The sequence below is a fragment of the Carcharodon carcharias genome, chromosome 2 (genome assembly GCF_017639515.1).
Source record: "Carcharodon carcharias isolate sCarCar2 chromosome 2, sCarCar2.pri, whole genome shotgun sequence".
Lineage (NCBI taxonomy): Eukaryota > Metazoa > Chordata > Chondrichthyes > Lamniformes > Lamnidae > Carcharodon > Carcharodon carcharias.
Genome location: NC_054468.1, coordinates 93,249,053 through 93,272,017, shown reverse-complemented (window position 1 = coordinate 93,272,017; position 22,965 = coordinate 93,249,053). Strand labels below are relative to the sequence as shown.

General features: G+C 46.3%; 1 protein-coding gene across 1 annotated transcript in view; it reads right to left on the bottom strand.

The window, feature by feature from the left end:
• Positions 1-22,965, bottom strand: part of LOC121287867 (LIM and senescent cell antigen-like-containing domain protein 2) — a 126,639-nt gene that overhangs the window by 21,881 nt on the left and 81,793 nt on the right. Inside the window, exons 4-6 of the mRNA XM_041205858.1 lie at positions 6,846-6,995; positions 5,712-5,862; positions 3,062-3,154 (exon numbers count right to left, since the gene is read on the bottom strand). Coding sequence (XP_041061792.1) covers positions 3,062-3,154; positions 5,712-5,862; positions 6,846-6,995 — 394 coding nt within the window. The remainder of the gene's footprint in view (positions 1-3,061; positions 3,155-5,711; positions 5,863-6,845; positions 6,996-22,965) is intronic.

Sequence of the window (22,965 nt, the reverse complement as noted above, 5' to 3'; positions counted from 1 at the left end):
GGAGGTCTCCTGGTCTCTATATTATGTTTTGTATTGAATTTTAATCTTCAGGATTTAATTTGCATGGTTATTTATCACCTACATTTTAGACCCTCTGTGGGACGATCCACACGTTTTGTTACCAGAAGTCCTATGCCTTTTATAAGGTCGCAGAAAGAAAGACTTGCATTTATATAGCACTTTTCATGACCACTGGACAGTTCAAAGTGCCTTACATCCAACAAAGTACTTAATGAAGCATAGTTCTGGTTGTCAAGTAGGAAATGCAGCAGTGACTTTACACTCAGCAAACGCCCACAAACAGCAAAATGATAACGATTGAGAGATAAATATTGGCTACAAGGTGGAGTCAGGTTTACCCTCATAAGGTTCAGCTTTAACTCATTCAGTGTCCCTCTGAGACAGATCACTCAAGGGGAGAGAGTTACCCCTGAGAGTAACTGGGAATAAGTCCTGCCACTGCTATAAAATCACCAAGCCTGGCAAACGCTTGTTTCCTAAAACAGAATCGATTGGATACAGGCTGCTACTCAAGCACTCAATGAGAGGGAACACTTAACTAGCAGGTTTTCCATTTAAGGACAGGAGTTAATTAAACACAATTACAATAAGCAGCATGATCTAGGTGGTTCCTGAATAACACTGTGTATAAAGTAAGACTGGAACGGAAAGCTGATTTTGATAAGGGAGGACAGCTTTCAGTTAAGGATAATGTTAGAGACTTTTGGAATATAATATTTCAGAGAGGGTAGTTCTGGGAATAAAATAACAATACTAATAGGAAACAGCTTACTTAGTGACAAATTCTGAACTGTTCAGATGCCAGGATGCAGGGGCCATTCTCAAGATTGTAAACAGGGGGAGAAAAACAGATATTTAGAGAGGAGAGCTTGGATTATTGAACATTAACAAGTCCTGGCTGTCCAACAATATCTGTTAGGAGCTCAAAGGCTGTAATGTTTCTTAGGGGAATGACTTTATTGAACTGAATGTGAGATGGCTGCCTGCAGACAGAGTCCCCCATGGCAGAGGACATGTAGTAATGTTGCACTTCAAATCCAAACAATATCAGTCCAATCAGACCTGAATCCTGGTGTTGAGACAGGCTGGGGAGGAGTGGGGAAACTGTTGTTTTAAAGGTAATTAACATCCTTTGTCTTGCAACAAGACTTCCCTCTGGAATCTGTATGACATATAACAGATAAAATGGGCCCAGGCAGAATAGAGTCATTGAGGCCTTGCAGAGCAGGGAGGCCACTCAACCCATTGAAGCCAAATATATCACCATCTGAAGTGGAGGAGCTGGTGATGTGAAGAAATAAAAGAACTGGCTACTGAGTGGACAATATGCATGATTTTATAATAAAATCCAAGAAATATTTAGCAAAATAAACAAAAATATGAATGATCCATTGAACCAAACTACTACTGATTGATGCTTTAATGGGAGATTAAAATTGAACCTGGGAAGGTGACTGGGGTCTAAGGTAGAAGCAGGAAAATGACATCAACAAACAGGATCTAAACCTTCTTGATCACAGGTGAATGTTTGGAGGACCTGAATCAAAGATCTGGGATAAGATGTTTGAGTGCGCCCAACAGAGAAGGAGCAGTCTAAGTAAGGAAATCAGGCTAACTGAAGTAATTGATAATGGACAAGTTCAATTCTTCAACAGAGCTGCACTCCCATGGTTCTGCACTAATGGACTATGTGCTCAAGCCCTGGAGTGGGGCTCGAACCCACAACCTTCTGGCTGAGAGGCAAGAATAATATCAACAAGGCCAAGAACAGGCATCATCAATCACCAATGGTAATGGTCAATAACAGCTGTTATCAATCAATAAAATTCAATACAGTCAGAAACAATCAGTAAAACTCAATAACAGTCAACAACAGTATCAGTAATAGTCAACAGGAGTCAACCCTAGGCAGTAACCCAATAATAGTATCAGTAGCGTTTAATAATCCACATAGTAACAATCAGCAAATATGGATGATATCAGTCAATAGTATGCATCAGATTGAGTAGCTGCATAGCACATGACATTCAGAGATATCTAGCTACAGTCAACAAGGATACCAGATCAATGACATTAACAGGACCACAAATCAATATTACACTCATACTAACAGCTGGCAACATAGCTAACGTGGCAATGCTGTGCATCAATGAATGCCCTGTCGGTAATACAAGGTTGAAAATATTACAAAGTGATATTATCATCACTAAATTGTAGTAATCAGATACGAAAATAATCAGAAAGGCTAATGGATGTTAGCCTTTATAGAGACAGCTAGAATTTAAAGGAGAGGGTATTTTCCATCAATTATATAAAGCTCTGGTTAGACCACATCTGGCGTGATGTAGACAGTTCTGGGCACCGCACCATGCAATGGATATATTGGTCTTGGAAGGAGTGCGGTGCAGATTGACCAGAACGTTACCAGGACTCCAAAGATTAGGTTATGTGGAGAGATTACATAAAACAGTCCTGTATTCTCTGGAATATAAAAGATGAAAAGATGAAGGGTGTGATTGAGTTGAAGTTTTTAGAGTTTTGAAATAATTTGATAGGATAAATGGAGAGAAACGGTTTCTGCTGACAGGGGTATAGTCAAGGACTAGGTACTTAACTTTAAAATCCGAGTCAAAACACTCAGAAGGGAAGTCATGAAACGTTTTTTTACGCAAAGAGTGAAGCACTCTCTGCCAAAAAGCAGGCGACACTAGTTCATTTAATAATTTCCAGCCTGAGATTGATGGATTTTTGCCAGACCAGGGGGTGTAAAGGGATATGGAGCCAAGGTGGGTGGATGGAGTTAAGTTTCAGATCAGCTATAATTACATTCAATGGCTGAACAGGCTCGAAGGGCTGAATGGCCTATGATCCTGTAACACATGCAACATTCATGATACTACACAATATAACTTGCTAGTAATAACAGTAATACAGTTAGTACCAGAACCACCTTCAGTAACAGTCTGTAGAAGATTCAATAACAATCCGACAGCACAATTTTAAACAAGTGAAAGATAGTATGTATATGTACAGTAAGTACCTGGTTGTAATGTTTCTCACAATAGGCCAGTCCTTTCCGCTCAAAGTGATGATGTCCCAGAAATGGCTTCTCACATTTTGCACAAACAAAATGCTGCAGGAGACGGAACAGAAACAAAGTCATTAAGTGAGGCAGGATTTTATATTTAGTCATTCTCAGGATGTGAGTGTTGCTGGCTAGACCAACATTTACTGCCCATCCCTAATTGCTCTTGAGAAGGTGGTGGTGAGCTGCCTTCTTGAACCACTGCAGCCCACATGGTGTAGGTACACCCACAGTGCTGTTAGGGAGGGAGTTCCAGGATTCTGACCCAGCGACAGGGAAGGAACGGCGATATATTTCCATGTCAGGATGGTAAGTGAAGTGAAGGTGATGGTATTCCCTAATTCCCTAATACTTACTGACCTTGTCCTTCTCGCTGGTGGAGATATGCTTTGGATTGCAACGGGGAAGGTGGGGGCACTCAGGCAGTGATGGCTACTGTGACCTGACCATCCCGAATGGGATTTCCCTTTTCCTTCTCATGCAGGACCAGTGCTCTTTCCCAACCTGCCACATGGCAGGTATCAAAGAGTTGGAGCCCAAATCCTCAACGGATTTTCCTTGCTTCCACTCCAGTTACTACACTTCCATGTGGGAGGTGCAGAAAGGGACAGTAATGGCCTAGCAATATCTCATTGAAAGGAGGAGGCCTGGAGCTGGCTCACACTCACTTCGATTGGCCTTAGAGTTTCCTCCTATAGTCCGGATGAGGTCTTCCTCCCCACAGCATGAGGAAGGTGCACTGAGCATAGCTCCAGATCAAGAAAAATACTCCCAATTGAGGAGCTGCAGCACTTTAAGGACTGCAGAAATGCTTCTGCACTGTAGCAGTAACCTGATGAGCAGCATTAATGCTACTAAGCTCACCGTTTAAATGTAATTAGACCTTCAAAAGGAGACATGTTAGTAGCAGCTTCTTGTGTAAGTGTCACCTTGATGCTAACCCTCTGGTGAATGGACCATCCAGCCCTTGGTATCCCTATCTCTCCTCTTCAGTATCTCAAATAAATTGACCAGGAATTTCCTTGGACCTGGGCCTGATCCTTCTTCCTTGCCAAACATTCATTGGGAGTGTGTCATATGTGGCCATATGTGTCCACAAGTAGGGAATGAACGGGCATGGGGAGGGGGCTGTTCACACGGAGGAATCCTGCATGGACTATCCCATGATGGGCTGAGTGGCTTTTACTTACTCCAGACCTTCTTAAGTTTGTCAGGCCTTTCTTCATGCTGTGTCTTAGTGCTTGACACACTTGCCTCTTCTGAAACTGTGCAAAGTTCAGGGAGGCAACAGGCATCAAGATATTTTTCAGAGTCCCTCTCGAAAACTTTCCTTTTACTGAGCGTTGGTTCATTATTGATCATGGAAGACTCCCAGTGTGATTAACACAATGGCTAAAAGCATCTAGCAATTGCAACTGGTGCACACTGCTTACATAGAAAACAACTACTTCAACAATTTACATTTGTATAGTACTTGCAACTTCGTAAAATGCCCAATGGGGCATCACAGGAGTGTTATTAGACTAAATCGAGCCCATATCAGATATTGGAACGAATGACTAAAAGTTTGGTTGGAAAGGTAGGTTTTAAGAAAGGTTTTAAGAGAGGTTTAGGGAGGGAATTCCAGAGTCTAGGGCCTAGGCAGCTGAAGGTACAGCCACCAATGTTGGAGCAGTTAAAATCAGGGATGCTTAAGAGGTCAGAATCAGAGGATTGTAAACCTGGTGGGGATTATAGAGATAGCGAGAGGCAAAGACTGGAAGGATTTGAAAACAAAGCAATGAATATTCAGATTGAGGCATTGCCGGATGGAGAGCCAGGACAGGTAAGTGAGCAAAGGGCTGATGGGTGATTGGGACTTGGTACAACTGAGAATAGCAAGCAGCAGGGATTTGGATGAGCTCAAGCTTATGGAAGGTGGGAAATGGGAGGGCAGCCGGGCGTGTGGTGCAATAGTTGAGACTAGAAATAACAAAGGTGTGGATGAGCATTTCAGCAGCAGAGACAAGTCATGTTACAGAGGTGGTGGTAGTTGGTATAAGTAATGGTGCAGAAATGCAGTTGGAAACTCATCTGAGAGACAAATAGAACAGTCTGGTTCATCCTGAGGCAGCAATCAAGGAGAGTGATGGAGTCACTCACAAGGCCTATTCTCTGGTGATTTCCTTTTACAATTTTTTTTCTATTATTTATTCAGCCAGCATTTGTTGCCCATCTCTAATTGCCCTTAAACTGAATGTCTCACCTGGCCATATATTTCAGAGAGCAGTTAAGAGTCCATTGCTGGAGGGTCTGGAGTCACATGTAGGCCAGAAGACTTCCCTCCCTAAAGGGCATTAGTGAACCAGATGGGATGACCCACTATCAATTGATGATAATTGTCATGCTCACCATTACTGAGACTAGATTTGTATTTGAGTCTAGATTTATTAACTGAATTCTACTTCTACCAGTCATGGTGGGATTTGAACCCATGTTCCCAGAGCATTAGTTGGGTCTCTGGATTATCAGCCCAGTGACATTGCCACTATGCCACTGTCTCCCTTAAATTATGCTCAGGTGCATTCCTGGAGTTCACTAACACTATGTGATATTGAGTACCCACCTCAACATGCCACTGTTTCCCCAAAGCATTCACCACTCGCCCTTCAATAGGTCGACGACACGCTCCGCAGATTGGGATGCCCATTTTGTCATGGCAGGGGAGACAGTAGAGTTCCCCTTTCAGCTCTCGAGCCTCAGCTGTCAGCTCCTTCCTGAAAATTGTCAGACATAGGCTCAGTGACACCTCAAACAGCTTCAAACTTAAAATATATATAATTTAAAAAATAATATATATATCATCCATTCAAAAATTATGGCATAAAAGGAAACCACATGGCCAATTAAGCAACTTGTGACTCAAAACTGCTAACTCAACAATAAAACACACAAGAGAGTTTAGAATTGAAGGTTTTGGGTAGTGCAGACCAAAGATTGAGTCAGAAAATGGACACTATTGGTAATTGTACTTAAAATTGGGATTCATGGAAACAGTCAGTGCAGTCCCGCACAAACAGGGAACAGGCCATTTCATCAACTTAATCATTGTGGATACTGAATGTAATTAATAATTAAGGGGGGTCATATCTGACCCACAGTGGAGAACTTGCAGCTGGTGGTGTTCCATTGTATCTGCTGCCCTTGTCCTTCTAGATGGTAGAGGTCGCGGGTTTGGAAGGTGTTGCTGAAGAAGCCTTGGTGAATTGCTGCAGTGCATCTTGTAGATGGTGCACACTGCTGCTACTGTGGGCTGGTGGCGGAGGGACTGAAGGTTGAAGATGGTGGATAGAACGTGGATCAAGCAGGCTGCTTTGTCCTGGATGGTGTCGAGCTTCTTGGAGCCGCACTCATCCAGGCAAGTGGAGAGATGGGGGACAGGTTTTGCAGAGTCAGGAGGTGAGTTACTCACTGTAGAATTCCCAGCCTTTGACCTGCTTTTGTAGCCACAGTATTTATATGGCTGGTCCAGTTCAGTTTCTGGTCAATGGTAACTCCCAGGATGTTGATTGAGGGGGATTCAGTGATGGTAATGCCACTGAATGTCAAGGAAGGTGGTTAGATTCTCTCTTGTTGGATTTGGTCATTGCCTGGTACCTGATCCACAATGTGTATAAAGAGTAATAATTGGTGTGTATTCTAAATGGTCCACAGTCAATAGATACCATTACACAGTAATTGAGTTGTTATTCCTACTTACCCACAGTGGGTACAGTTGAAATGATCAGCGTGATAAGCATCACTCTTGTACATTAGTGGCAGTTCATCAATGATGAGGTGGCATTTCTGACAGATATACTGGCCAAGGCGCTTTGCCTTCTCTCGGTTGTGACAGGGTCTGCAGAGATGCCTGTGGGCAAAAGAATATATCAGGGTGTTGAACTACTTGAAGACAAAACATGTATTCCTGTGTTTCACGCACACCAAGTTATCAACTAAACACTAATGCAATTCTGTGCACAGACACACCTAATCTCTATAAATGTATACGCAAGATTTAAATATAAGCATACATTCAACCCTCTTTGCCTGAAATATATTAGTGAGCGAATACTTCACGTACTTGTGCGGCATTCCTTTTGTCAAATTAATCACCAAAGGAATGGAATGGAACGGCTGTAAGCTTTCATCCATGAATGTCCCCAATGGTAATTACTGAACTTTTATGTAAACAGGCATGCATTCCATAAACAACACAAACACAAACACACACACCACAAACACACACACACCACAAACACACACACCGCACACACACACACACACACACATACACACACACCAAACACACACACACACACACCACACACACACACACACCAAACACACACACACACACACACACAACACACACACCACACACACACACACACAGCCGGCCACAATGGTGGGCTTTCGCGCTGTATCGTCCCAATCCTGCCTCATTAATCGTGCATTCCAGGGAAACAAGGCATTTCGATGGTGGGCCATCATTCACCCACTCAGGAATCTCAGAGGCTGCCCTCTCCCTCCGAGTCCCTTTTGCCTGTGAGCGCCTCAACCATGTCCTCTGTCACCACAGAGGGAGCAGTTCGCCGACAGGAGAACAGCCAAAGCAAGCTGTGACTCCAAAGCTTCAGCTCTCCAGAGGAGCAGTTCGCCGACAGGAGAACAGCCAAAGCAAGCTGTGACTCCAAAGCTTCAGCTCTCCAGAGGACCCATGCTGAAGTCATCAAAGGCAACGGGACCAACCATTGCGCAGGCTGTCTCCACCCCTGCTGCGGATGTCAGGGCAGCACCTAGAAGTCTAAGGTATTCAAAAGTTAAGAAATTCTGATCACAGTTGGTCACATGGGTGAACACATTTTGTCACTTTACAATTTGGAAATATATTCACTTTCACTGAATAATGTGTAATTGTGTCTTTCAGCTTCATTTACAGGCTTTGCAAGTCCTCCCCGTGCACCCACTCACCCCTCCCCACACTAGCAGTTCAGCTGCACAAAGCCAGCCTACAAGGGATTCTGAAGGGACACGTGTGTGTGTGTGGCAGGGCCTTTCAGAGCCTCATGAGAGCACTCTAACGCTTCCTCCATCACACTGATCACTGACCACCCCTGCCTGCTGGGGTTCTCTTTCAGGTGACCATCTGAGCTGACCTGCATCTCCACCCAGCCACTGGTCACACTCCCATGCAGCACCTGATCTTGCCCACCACGACTCTCGTTTCACTATCGATTTGACAAGCACCATCCTGCTACATTTTTTCCTGTCCTTTCCCCTCCTCCAGTCACCCATTTACCCTTCCCCATCACTGTAGACACCCCCTGGCATCACCTTCCACCTCCCCACTGCCACCTATCAGTCACAACCCTTTTTTTCAGGGATGTCCAGGTGAACTTGCACATTCCCTTCCTTCCCAAGAAACCCACCCCCCTCCACATTCACCTCCCCGACCTCCTCCTTCCCACCCCCAGCGTCCGTGTCTGCTTCTGAGCCCCACCAACCACCCTCACCATCTCTTCTACCACTGCGATGTACCGTCACCGTCCCTTCCTACTGCCTCATTCTGCCCTCAGTCATTCTCACCATTCCCTCCTACCATGCCCATCCTCAGTGTGCTCCCCGGACACCCTTACTCCTTCCTCCAGCCTTACTTCTTCCCTCTTCCCAGCTCCTTCCTCCACCCCTATTTCTTCCTCCACCCGCACTCCTTCCCTCTCCACCCTCCTTCTTCCCCCAGGACTCCTTCTTCCCCTGGACTCCTTCATCTCACTGGACTCCTCCCTCAGACTTCAAACTCCTTTCCTCCCCCCTTACACCTCCCTCTCCAGCTGCCGTATTCTCCCCTGTAACCCTCTCCTCCCCCATAATCAGTCCCCCCTCCCAACCTCATCTCCCCAATGACACCTTTGTTCTCTCCCTCCCAACATCACCCCCCACCAGCACCTTCATTCCCCTCCTCCCAACCTCAGCCACCAACACAACCCCCGACCCCAACACCGCCGCCCCCCCTCACCTTCTCCCCCCCCCCCACCACCCCACACCTCTTCCCTCTCCCAGTCAATCCTACATCCTACATCTGCCTCTCCCAAACACAGCTGGACCTTCCTCTCCACCACCTCGATGATCATCCATTGTGAGCAGACCCTCAATGGTGACTTTCCAACTTCTGTGAGCTGTTTTGCAGTGGAGCCAAGTCCATGAGAATTCACCCAGCACTCCATGCGTGTTCTGCCAGGGTCTTGTTGCCATCGGGCTCCAGCATCTCCTGCTCCTTGGATGTCCATGATGTGAGGAAGGCCAAGACAGTAAGTCCCAACTTCTGCACCTCACACTTGTCAGGACATGTTCTGCACTGGCATGTTTTCCCGTCGACATGGGTGGGTGATCCAGCGTGGGGGTGTGAGTCCGGTGAGCTGGCCTCATAATGATATGCAGATGTATTACAATGAGGCTCCGATGTCCGACAGTGGGAAACGTGGCCTGCTGTTGACGGGCAGAGCGGAAGATTGCAAACTGGTTTCATGACGTTGTGAAACCTAATTTTGGCCTTCGCCACATTGTCTGCTCACACCACCAAACACGCCAGACGCCAGCGGGCACGGAAAATTCCACCCCCACACACACATGCGCACACACACACACACACACATACACACACACAGGTGCACACGCACACACAAACATGTGCACACACACACAAGCGCACGCACACACACACGCACAGACACACGTGCGCACACACACATGTGCGCACACACATACACACAAGTGCGCACACACACACAAACACACACACGTGCACGCACACACCAACTCACCCAAAGGCATGTACACACATAAACATGGCAATATAGACGCACACACAAACATACACACACCCACATATACACATGCACTCACACGTGCATACCCACCCATCCACACACACATGCGTGGTCAGTGCGCAAAGCCGCAAATATTTTTTCCAATCAGTGTTCAGTATACAAGAAGACTTTGTGGCTGTTTGTGTCTCTGGATAATTCACTGAAAGATAGGTCCATCCTCATGCCCTTTTCCCCATTTCCTTTACTTATCCACATTTTTATCCATATCCTTTAAAATGTTATAATGGATTCTGTGCCCCTCAGTGTTTCCATGATGTAATAACCCTCTGAACAAAACAAATTCTCCAACTTCATCATATATGGAGAGACACACACACTGCTACATTCCTGAATATAAACACAAACTCCAGGACATTAATGCATGGTGTCACACATGACTGCACACTTTCTCTTCAGTCAGTAATCTCCAGCCAACACTTGACATCACCGCTCTGTCATTATTACTGAGCAGAAGTTGATATCAGTTAATATTCAGGGAAAGCTGATTGTGTAGTAACACATGACCTGATATCTTAGACAAAGGCATATAATTTTAAAAAAATAGTTCATATGCCTGGACTTTATGCTGGGAATTAGTTTAAGATCAGATACTTATCCTTTCCCAGATGAGGCCCCCATATATTTTCCTGTATGAAATCTAAAGGGGGATGAATGAAATCATTTCCCACCCTTTTAAAACAAATCCTATTTCTTTTGGTGAAAAAAAATCATCCTACATCTTTATATCAGCATGAATAATTTACCCACCCAATGTGCAGGACTCCATGACTCACAGTCAGCCTGGGTCTGGTTCAATTTCCTAATTTGCACTCCCAATTTTTGAAAGTCAATTTAATTCTAATGTTCAGAGGCCAATCCACCTCCAATCTAAACAAAAATAGAATTACCTGGAAAAACTCAGCAGGTCTGGCAGCATCGGCGGAGAAGAAAAGGGTTGACGTTTCGAGTCCTCATGACCCTTCAACAGAACTGTCGAAGGGTCATGAGGACTCGAAACGTCGACTCTTTTCTTCTCCGCCGATGCTGCCAGACCTGCTGAGTTTTTCCGGGTAATTCTGTTTTTGTTTTCCACCTCCAATCTATCTGGATTCACCCTACTTCAATAGCAGGGTCATTCCAAACCCTTAATCTGAGGATAAAAGCAAAATACTGCGAATGCTGAAAATCTGAAACAAAAACAAAAATTGCTGGAAAAACTCAGCAGGTCTGACAGTATGTGTGGAGAGGAAGACAGAGTTAACGTTTCGAGTTCGTTTGACTCTTCAACGAAACTAAAGAAAAATAGAAATGTAGTGAAATATAAGCTGTTTAAGGGGGGTGGGACAGGTGGAGCTGGATCTGAAGAGATGGACACCTAATTTATCAGAACCCATATGCTTCCAATCTGCAAGGATTCATCGAAAACCCAGTCTGCAGAAATTCTTCCAAACCCCTTAATAAAGTGAGAGAAATCTCCAATCCCCAGGATGCAATCTGCTCCTATTTAATTAGCGGAGCTCAGTCTGTCCTTAATATTTCCAAAATGTATGGATTGACTTACCCCAATCTATAACAATCAATCAACTTTAAAACTTTACAGATCCATCAATCTCTGATCCATTCCTCTAGTTCCAGTCTGTTAGGATTGGGCTGCACCAGATCTGCAAACATCAATCTACATGCAACCTGTTGAGCTCAGTTCACCCACAATGTGAAGGGTCTCTGTACCATCGATTGGTAGGAATCCATGTACAGAGATCAACCTGCCTGAAATCCATTGGCATTAATCTACTGAAATCAGCCCATACAATAGAGATCAATGTGCTATGATTGGAATGTACTCCTCTCTTCATTTTAAAAAAAATTTTTACACCGCACTTTAGGAAGTGTGAAGGCATTAGAGAGGGTGCAGAAAAGATTCACGAGGATGGTTCTGGGGATGAGCAACTTCAGTTATAAAGATGGGTTGGAAAATATAGGACTGTTTTCCTTAGAGAAAAGAAAGTTTAGAGGAGATCTGATATAGGTTTTCAAAATCATGAGGGGATCGGACACTTGTTCCTACTCGTGAAAGGATCAAGAATGAGAGGGCACAGATTTAAAGTAATTGATAAAAGAAGCAAAAGCAATATGAGGAAAAAATTAGGGTTAGGTTTAGGGTTTGGAATGCTCTGCATGAGAGCGTAGTGGAGGCAGGTTCAATTGAAGCATTCGGAAGGGAATTAGATTGTTAACTGAAACGGAAGAATGTGAAGGGTTACAGGGAGAAGGTGGGAGAATAGAACTAGGTGAGTTGCTCATTTGGAGAGCCAGTGTAGACATGATGGGCCAAATGGCCTCCTTCTGTGCTGTAACAATTCTGCGATTCCCTCCGGCAGTCTGCACGGATTAGTCTACCACAGGCATTAGAAGTAATCTCTCTTCAGACAATGGGCATGAATCAACCCCAAATGACAGAGGTTAACCTGCAGATCATCCAACCTACAGTGATTTGATCCCTCCCACTTGCCCTCTGGCTAGTTCTTATTTCCCAAATGCTTTTATCCTTTTCAAAAATAATAAGAGCCAGCATCCAATCTTAAAGTTCCTTTTTTGCTCAAGTCTCTGTTCCCTATTTCCCCTCCTTACTGACCATTCCCCACGTCCTGTTCCCCATTCTCTGCTCCCTATTCCCTGTTCCCGTCTCTCCATTCCCTGCTCCCAGTTTCTATTCCCTGCTCCGGTTCTCCATTCCCTGGTCTCTTCTCCGATCCCTGCTTCTGTTCTCCATTCTCTGCTCTGCTCACTCGCTCCTTCACCCTCCCACCCTCTCAGCCAATTCCAGTTTCTTTGCTCAGCTTATATGAAGCTTTTGATGAACTGCCATTATTTACAGAATTCTTCATCTGTGTGTAGAATTCTACACAGACCATTTGCTAGAAGTGTTTTTCTAGGACCGGCTGATAAAAGTTCTTTGTACTATTTACAGTTTTGCAAAAATCCAATTATTTTTGAAATGATTCAGTGCATGTCACATTCCCTCAGAACATCTCACTGATATGGCACCCAGCAATAATTTATTGCTGAAGAATTGTGTATAAGGGAGATACTCTTTATGGTAGTTTTATTCCTTTATCCTTTAACTGGTATCTTTCTTAATGAATCTCAAAGATTTTTTTTAACAGCTAGCTTGATAAACTGAGGAGCCTGGTTAAAAGAGTTTATCACTGTTTCTATTAAGGCTCTCAACAGCTTTGCCTTATTTAAATGGAAATAGCTAGGAATACGTGAAACAGAAAGGGATTGTTAGAGACAGTAGAGTCAGTGAATAACAGGATCAGAAGTGTATTTGTGTGTGTCCATCTTTGTGTGCAGTGTGAGCGGTCATGTATGCATGGCTGTGTGTGTGAAATGTGTGTGAAATGTGTGTCTGTGAGGGAGTAAGTGTGTGTGTGCCTGTGCATGTGGAGTCCTTGCAGAGAAAGGGAGTTAGTGTGTGTGTCTGTGTATGCATGTGCATGTATATGTGTGTGTGGGTGTGTGTGTTGTGTGTGTGCATGTATGTGCATCCGCATGTGCGTGCATGTGTGCATGCATGTGCATGGGTGTGTGTGCATGTGTGCGCGCAAATGTGTGTGTGCATGTGCATTGTGTGTGTGCATCTGCATGTATGTGCAAGTGTGTGTGTACACATGCATGTGCACATGTGTGTGATTGTGCATGTGTTTGTGTGCATGTGCATTGTGTGTGTGCATGCGGGCATGTGCGCATGCATGTGCGTGGGTGTGTGCATATTTGTGCTTGTGTTTTTTGCATGTGTGTGTGCATGTGCATCACGTGTATGCATGTATGTGCATCGGCATGTGCGTGCAAGTGTGACTGCACACACACGTGCATATTTGTGTGTGCGCATGTGTGTGTACATCTGCATGTGCATGCATGTGTGCCTGTACGCATGTGTGTGCACGTGTGTGCGTGTGTGTACATGTGCATTGTGTGTGTGTGCATGTGTGCGCACCTGCATGTGCGTGCACGTGCATACGCGCACACATGTGCGTATGTGTGCATGTGTGCATGTGCATGCGTGCATGTGTGAGTGTGTGCATTAGAGCACGATCTGACAATATTTGTTTTAGTTGTAAAATGCAATATATTCTCATTTCGTAGCTCCAAATACACAAGCAGCACTACATAATGTAAATGAACTTGATAAATGTTTACAGTGTGTGCACTCTTGGGCATTTCTGTCAATCTATAACCAAGTCTAACAACAGGTGCTGGCTGTTCCCTTTGTGTGAAAGTTGTCGTTTCTGAATTTGAAACCACTTTGCTTCAAGGAACTGAAAATCAAATCCTGTGGTGCTGAACTGCTTAAATCAACAAGCAGGGCAGAGGATGCGGGTAGGAAAACCTCGCAGTCCGTGTGGATTCCAGTCTCTTGGCACTGACTGGGCTGAACTTTCAGCTCAGCGGGCGGGTGTGGACCTGGGAGAGGCCCCCCCCAGCTGCAATTGGCCCAACACTGCGATTTCACGCTGACTGGCCAATTAAGGCCCGCCCAGCATGAAACCCGGCTTCCCAATGGTTGGAAATGACCGGGTGGAGTCTTGTCAGGCGCTGGGTCCAATGCCAACCTAGTGGCCGGTTTAAAAAAGCCACAGGCAGCGAAGAAGCATACAGTCTGTGGTTGCAGAGACAGTGCTTAGGGCCTTGGCAGCGGCTGGAGACACCAGGTGGGAGGGGAGGTCAGGTGGACACTTGGCGCCACCCCCCCCCCCCCCGCTTTTCGGACGAGTGCCTCACGGTCTTCCTGGAGGAGGTGGTTGCCAGGAGGCACACCCTCGCCTGAAGGGACAGGAGAAGGAGGCCGCCACACCTGATGTAGAGAGCCTGGGAGGAGGTCGCAGTCCAGGTCAGCAGCCATGGCTGTGCGGTGCTCATGGGTGCAGTGCCGCAAGAACTGCTGCGCTCAGGAAGGGTGAGTACCAAGTTGGCATGAGTCAGTGTGCAGAAGTGTTAAAGTGTATCCGTTCCTCCCCCCCCCCCCCCCCCGTGGAGCTCAGGGGTGTTTGAGTCTGAGCGCCAACTGTCAATAACACCGGAGCTGGCCAAGGGGGTGAGCCCTGGCTGCTTGGACTGAGTGCCTTGCATTTCGAGGGCCGCAACTCGGATGTGCCCTGCCAAGTGTTCCTCAGGTGGGGTTGGCCAGGCTGCAATGGATCTGCAGGTACAGAGTGGACTAATCAATGGTCCTCTGTCCTTTCAGGAGAAGACAAGCCATAACCAATTGGAGAGGTCGCTGACAGGTTGAGGCCTGCCCAGCCTGCTGCTGCTCACCTGGTTCGAGCAGGACACCCTTAAGCTGGAGAGCCGGTACGCTCCCCGTGCAAATGGGCATGGAGAGGTGGGGGTGCCAGACAAAGGTAAGTGCACACAGGTGAGAGTTTGTGCAACCATTCTAGTGTAGTCTTTTCTTTGATGGGAGCCTCAAACCTGGACTCCCCATTGATCATTGGAAGACAAGGGTACAATGATGCAGATCCCCATTATCTCACCAGGCTGCCTGGCATGCACAGTGACAGGGTGATGACATGTCCTTGTTCTCCCTTAGATTTGCCAGCACACACTCATTCTCAGGACCCAGGATCCTGATGCCACCGGACCACCAGACATCACCGTCACCTGCATCATACCCGCTCTCTGAACCAGGCACCAGCGCAGATACCACACCTCAGTGGGCATTAGATCATCGTCTATATTTCTAGTGCACATTGATGAGGGCAGTTTACACTCACTCGAGGTGCAGGCAGAGGCAGAGAGTGCCCAGGGCACTGGCAGTCGGAGGACTGCTGGAGACCAGGACAATGCTGGGTCGAAGTCTGATGATGAGCCTCTGGAGTCGTCCATTAGGTGGCAGATGCTGGATGTCCAGCGAGATGTGTGGGAGGATCTGGTGGAGATCCAAGGGGGTATGCATGCCATAGTCTCCATTGTGGAGCAGTCCATGTAGAGCATAAGCACTGCGTTGACCCTCATGGTCGAACACACTGCCTCCTCCATTGAGTGATGACTCTCATAGAGAGGCAGCTCCAGGGAAAGAATCAGGGGTTCCTGGGGTTGTGCTCGGACCTGCAAATCAAGTGGTCAGTGTCCGTGTGGGAGATGGATGAGATATCTAGTACCCCAGCTAGGTGCCCGTCCATCAATGGTGAGCAGGGAGACCCAGAGTGACCTCACATTGGCATATGAGCTGCTTGTCATCTCTGCGGGCTCCTCTCAGGGCCCTCTGGATGAGGGCAGCAGCTCCTCTGCCAGTGACTTTTGGCATCTGATGAGACTGCGATGACTGGGGAGATGCCAGCCATGACACTGGCTGCTCCCTCCCAGGTGGGGTCAGCACAGGCTCCACTGGTCAGAGGATGACCGCCATGGTCATCAAGGCCAACAAGACAGCAGTGGCTGTCTCCGATGCCGCAGCCAGCGAGTTGGAGAGGGGTGGACACCAAGAAGTAGCACTCACAAGTGTAAGTTTAAGGCACCACAAGATGGATTGTTCACGGGTGATCTTCTGTTCAGTTATGTGTGGTTTATATGTTTACTGGTGTGGAAATAAACACCACTAATGGTCATGTCAATGTGATTTGAATGTGACCAATAACATTAAATTTGCTTTTGTTGTGATGGGCTGAGTATGCTTCACATTTTATTTTTGGTGCAGGGTACGCCAGTGTGTAATTGGTGCAGGGTACGCCAGTGTGTAATTGGTGCAGGGTATGCCAGTGTGTAATTGGTGCAGGGTACACCAGTGTGTAATGCTGGATGTGAGTGGCTCTGAACTTTAATGCACAGGCACTGAGTGGACTTTGGGTTCACATGACAGGGGCATTTCAGACACCCGGGATGGAGGTGGCAGCCCTGGCAAGAGGTGGGAGTGGATCTTCGGCAGCCTAGCTGAGGAGCATTGGATCACGGTGTTCCTGGTGTTCCTGCCTCCCTAAAGGATCCAGAGGTCTGCCTCCAAGCCCTCAGCGTTCTCCTCACCATGCTCCTCTCCTGCCTCAACACTGGACTCATCCTCTGTGGCCTGTAGAGTTGCGTCAAGATCCTCTTCCTGAAGTGGGTCCCCCCTTGCCAGTGCCAGATTGCGGAAAGCATAGCATGCAACCTCTCTGGGGGGTATTGTAGCGCTCCCCCTGGATGGTCCAGGCATCGGAAGCACATCTTCAGAAGACCTATGGTTCTCTCTATTACCGTCTTTGTGGAGACATGACCCCTATTATGACGCTGCTCTGTCTCTGATCTTTGGTGGTCACCGGGATGGAGGTGGCAACCCTGGCATGAGGTGGGAGTGGATCTTTGGCAGCCTAGCTGAAGGAGCATTGGATTAATGTGCCCCTGGTGTCCCTGTCTCCCTGCAGGTTACCAAAGTCTGCCTCTACGCCCTCAGCATTCTCCTCACCATGCTCCTCTTCTGACTCACCACTAGATTCATCATCTGTGGCCTGTTATAAGCCACCTTTTCAATAGATAACCCTTGCCACCCAGCAGCCATCCATCCAGCCGAGCTGGAGCACTGAAGAGCCTCGGCACCTGGTACATGTCATGGGAGCTGCCTAGGTACTTGCACAGACTCTTATGCGAATTGGAATGGAATCCCTTCCTGTTGACAAAGGTATCCGGCTGACCCGCTGGCACCTTGCTGGCCACACGTGTGTGGTCGATTGCACCCTGGATGCAGGGGAACCCAGCAATCGCTGCAAATTCTCGGGCTCGCTCAGTCTGGCTGGCCTCACCCATACAGAAATGACTAAATGTCATGACCCGCCTGAACAGGGCTTCTGTCACTAGCTTGACACAACTGTGGACAGCTAATGGGGACATTCCATAGATCCTCCACTGACCCCTGGAAAGAGCCAGAAGCATAGAAGTTGAGGGCCACTGTGACCTTTAGAGCCATTGGCATGGGGTATCCACCCACATAATCAGAACTGATCTCAGGGCTGATCATATGACAAATGGAGGTCACAGTCTTCCTCGAGAGACGGAGCCGCCGCCTGTAAACCCTGGCAGCAGGATAGTGGTGTCTTCTGCAGCCCCTCCTACCTTAGATTTCCTGCTGGCCCTGTGCCCCTTGTACCTGCGCCTGTTCTCACACAGGTCCCTCCCCTGGAAGCTGCACTGGGACACGTGGCCTCCTCTCTCTTCTGCCCCTCTCTTCCTCCTCAGAGGAGGTGCCTCCAGCGGAGAGCACAATCCCCATTCCCAGAGTAAGGCACAGTTGCCTGGTACCTGGAAGGGTCCACACGGTCTGAATCCTCCAGGGGCCTGGCAGACAGCAATGAGGCCTCACATGCAGCCTGGAAACGCTAAGAATGAAACTCCGAACAGAGATGAAGCTGCCAGGTACCAATAAGCAACCAGCAGCAAACTATCTCCAAAACTCCTCACTACTCGCACGGGCAATGCTGCAGACACTTTTTTATCCTGCTCGTGGATGAGGGTTTGCAAAATGTTGGCTGTCCGCCTGCCCATTTTGCCTGTGCAATGGGCGCGAAATCACACGGACAACATGAAATCTTGGTCAATTGTCTTTTTAATGTCCTTAAGTGGCCTTTTAATTGTTAGTGGGCGTGGATCTGACACCCGTGTGTGCGCCTGCCAACAGAAATACAGCGCGAGTACAGGATGATGTTGAGGCGTCACCTCGCGCAATTTCACACCCAATCGGGCTGGGTGCACGCCCGCTCGACCAGTGTAAAATTCAGCCCACTGTGACCAGTTGACACTGCAATATGAACTAACTAGTTTTACAAAAGTACCTGTTCCTGACACACAACCGCCTGACGGTATTAATCCAGTTGTTCTCAAACTTGCTTTCCACAGACCACTTATGGGGCAGAAGACCCCATGGACCACCGACCAGTCCTACTCTAACCACTTCTGCTTGCTTCTGCTAAAAAAGCTCATCAGAATAAAAGGGAAGGATGGGACTGCTTTTGCTGAGACACCAATGAAGTGATGTCGGGTTCCAGTTGGAGAGCGTCAGTATCATTTCGAGCTTCACATTCAGCCAGTTCCTCTTTGATTTCAGCCCCACAAGCATTGAAAAGCCAACCTTGCAGCTGTATGTAACAACAGTAACATAGATTTTGCTTATCAAATTACATTATTGTTGCTCATGCCTATAGGAACTTAGGAAACAGAAGCAATAGGCATTCGTCCCCTTGAGCCTGCTCCACCTTTCAGATCAAGGCTGATCTTTTACCTCAAAGCCATTTTCCTGTGCCATCCCCTTGATGTCTTTAATACCTAAAAATCTATCGATCTCTGTCTTGAACATACTCAATGACTGAACCTCCACAGCCCTCTGAGTGAAGAAATTCCTCCTCATCTCAGTCCTAAATGAGATTGTGTCCCCTGGTTATAGACCCCCCACCCCCCACCCTCCAGCCAGGGGAAACATCCGTCCTGCATCTACCTTTTCGAGCCCTGTAAGAATTTTGTATGTTTCAATGGGATCACCTCTCATTCTTCTAAGCCGTAGAGAAAATATGCCCAGTCTCCTCACTGTCTCCTCATATCAATCCCACCATCCCAGGGATCAGTCTGGTGAACGTTTGTTGTACTCCCTCTATGGCCAGTATATCCTTCCTTAGGTAAGGAGACCAAATCTGTACACAATACTCCTTATGCCGTCTCACCAAGGATCTATATAATTGCAGCAGGACACCTTTATTATTACACTCAAATCCTTTAGCAATAAGGACCAATATACCATTTGCCTTCCTAACTGCTTGCTGCACCTGTATGCTAGCTTTCAGTGACTCATGAACAAGGCCACCCAGGTTCCTTTGAATATCAACATTTTCCAATACTCAACCATGCAAAAAATACTCTGCATTTCAATTTTTCTTACCAAAGTGAATTACTTCACATTTTTCCACATTATATTCCATCTGCCATGTCTTGCCTGTTCATTTAGTCTGACCATGTTCCCCTGAAGCCTCTTTACATCCTCCTCACAACTCTCACTTCCACCTAGTTTTTTTGTCATCAGCAAACTTAAAAATATTACATTTAATCCCCACATCCAAATCATTGATGTAGATTGTGAATAACTGGGGCCCAAGCACTGATCCTTGTGGTACCCCACTAGTCACAGCCTGCCAACCTGAAAATGACCCACTTATTCCTACTCTCTGTTTTTTGTCTGTTAACCAATTCTCAATTTATGCCAGTATATTAGCCCCAAGTGCTCTAATTTGATTAACTAACCTCCTATGTGTGACCTTATAGGAAGCCTTCTAAAAATCCAAATACACCACATCCACTGGTTCCCCCTTATCTATCCTGCTAGTTACATCCTCAAAAAAGCTCCAACAGGTTGGCCAAACATGATTTCTCTTTCATAAATCCATGTTGGCTCTGCCCAATGCTACCATTATTTTCTAAGTGTTCAGTTATCACATCCTTTATCATAGATTCTAGCATTTCCCCTACTACTGATGTCAGGCTAACAGGTCTATAATTCCCAGTTTTCTCTCTCTTTCCTTTCTTACACCATGGGGTTACATTTGCTACCTTCCAATCTGCAGGAACTATTCCAGAATCTATAGAATTTTGGAAGATAACCACCAATGCATCCACTATATCTACAACCATCTCCTTCAACACTCTGGGATAAAGTTTCCTTTGTTTAGATTTACAAGCCTAGTTTCGGATTGAATTACATCACTTTCAAACTTAAAGTAAAATTCCATCATTTTATGGTCACTCTTCCCTAAAGGCTCCTTTACAGTGAGCTATTAATTTAATTATCTCTTTATCATTGTCATGTGATGTTTTATGTGCCTGTATGCCATTATAATGTACAGGTGTTCGCAGAGCAAGGGTTAAGTGGGACTGGGGAATAGTACCACCTATAGTATGATGCATAGAGTCACATGGTAATAGACTGAGAGAACAGTCTAGAGAGAACACTCTGGAACCAGCCTGCATGTAGGTAACAGCACCATGCATGACAGTAACCTGGGATATGTAAATAGTTAAAGATTAACAAATAACGGTTCGTGTTGAAATATACAAGCCTCAAGGTTTCTTCATTGAGACATCTAAAGAACCTATATTACAACAGTCATTGCACAATACTAGATCTAAAATATCCTGTTCCCTAAATGGTCCTTCAACAAACTGTTCTAGAAAACTATCTTGTATACATTCGAGGAATTTGTCCTCCACAGCATTAATACTAATTTGGTTTACCCAGTCTGTATGTAGATTGAAGTCCCTCATGATTACTGCATTAGCCTTATTATAAGCACCTCTAATTTCTTGATTTATACCATGCCCTACATTATCATTGCTGTCTGGTGCCCTATAAACAACTCCTACCAATGTTTGCTGCCGCTTGCTCTTTCTTAGTTCCACCCAAACTGATTGTACATCTTTCTCAATATCTAAGATCCTCTCTCACTAATGTACTGATCTCATATTTTATTAACGGCACTACCCACCTCCTTTTCCTTTTTGCCTATCCTTCTTAAATGCTGAATACCCTTGAACATTCAGTTCCCAGCCTTGGTCACCCTGCAGCCATGTCTCCGTAATGGCAATTAGATTATACACAATTACTTCTATTTCTGCCATCAATTCATCTCCCTTGTTGTGAATGCTGTGTGCAGACAGTGTGTCTTTAATTTTATCTTCATAACAGTTTTCTGTATTTTCACCCAATTTGATGCTGGTCTTCATTCCCGCTGCCCTCTAATTTCACTTACTACTTTTCTTCCTACCATTACCAGCTTTGTTTCCCTCCAATCTGGGAGTTCCCATCGCCCTGCCGAGCTAGTTTAAAACCTACCCAACAGCGCTAGTAAATCTCCCTGTGAGGATATTGGTTCCGGTCCTGCTAAGGCGTAACCCATTCACCTTGTACAGGTCCCAGCTCTCCCAGAACCAGTCCCAGTGCCTCAGAAATCTAAAGCCCACCCTCCTGCACCATCTCTCCAGCCATGCATTCATTTCCTCTATCTTCTTATTTCTGTACTCACTAGCACATGGCAATGGGAGTAATTCCGAGATTACTGCCTTTGAAGTCCTGCTTTTTAATCTTTTTCCAAGGTCTCTAAAATCTGCTTTCAGGACCTCATCCCACTCTCTACCTACATCGTTGGTACCGATGTGGACAATGACCTCAGGCTGTTCACTCTCCCCCATAAGAATGTCTCGAAGAGGCTCTGTGACATTCTTGCCCCTGGATGTCACCATCCAGGAGTCACGTCTATGGCCGTAGTAATACCTGTCTGTTCTCCTAACTTTTGAATCCCCAACTCTATTGTTCTTTCACTATTCTTCCTTCCTGCTGTGCAGCTGAGCCACCTGTGGTGCCACGGACTTGCTGCACTCCTCTGAGAAACCATTGCCCTCACCAGTATCCAGAACAAAGAACCAGTCAATGAGCAAGATCAACTCAGGGGGACTCCTGCGCTACTGCCTGCCTGGTCCTTATAGACTGTCTGGCATTCACTCATCCTCTCTTTCTGCCTGCACTCTCTTAACTTGCAGTGTGACCACCTCCCTAAACATGCTATCCATGTGACTCTCAGCCTAGCGGATGTGCCACAGTGACTCCAGCCACTTCTCGAGCTTCCAAACCCGTTTTTGCAGCTGGCGACACTTCCTGCACATGTGGTCACCTAGGCCGCAAGAAGTGTCCACGATTTTCCACATGTTACAGGATGGACATTCCATTATGACAACTCATGCCACACAAATGGGACCCAACCTGCTGTGTACTGTCACATAAATAATGTGGATGAGGGTTCTGGCCTGTTGTCTCGTAAGGGCCTTGGACGTGGCATTGTGCATCAGTGACTTGTATTTTGGAGCAGTCTGCAGACCACATGGAGGGTCCTCATGAGCCACACTTTGAGAACCACTGTTCTAGTCCCAAGGTACATATCCACAAATTGTACATTAATAGCACATCAATGG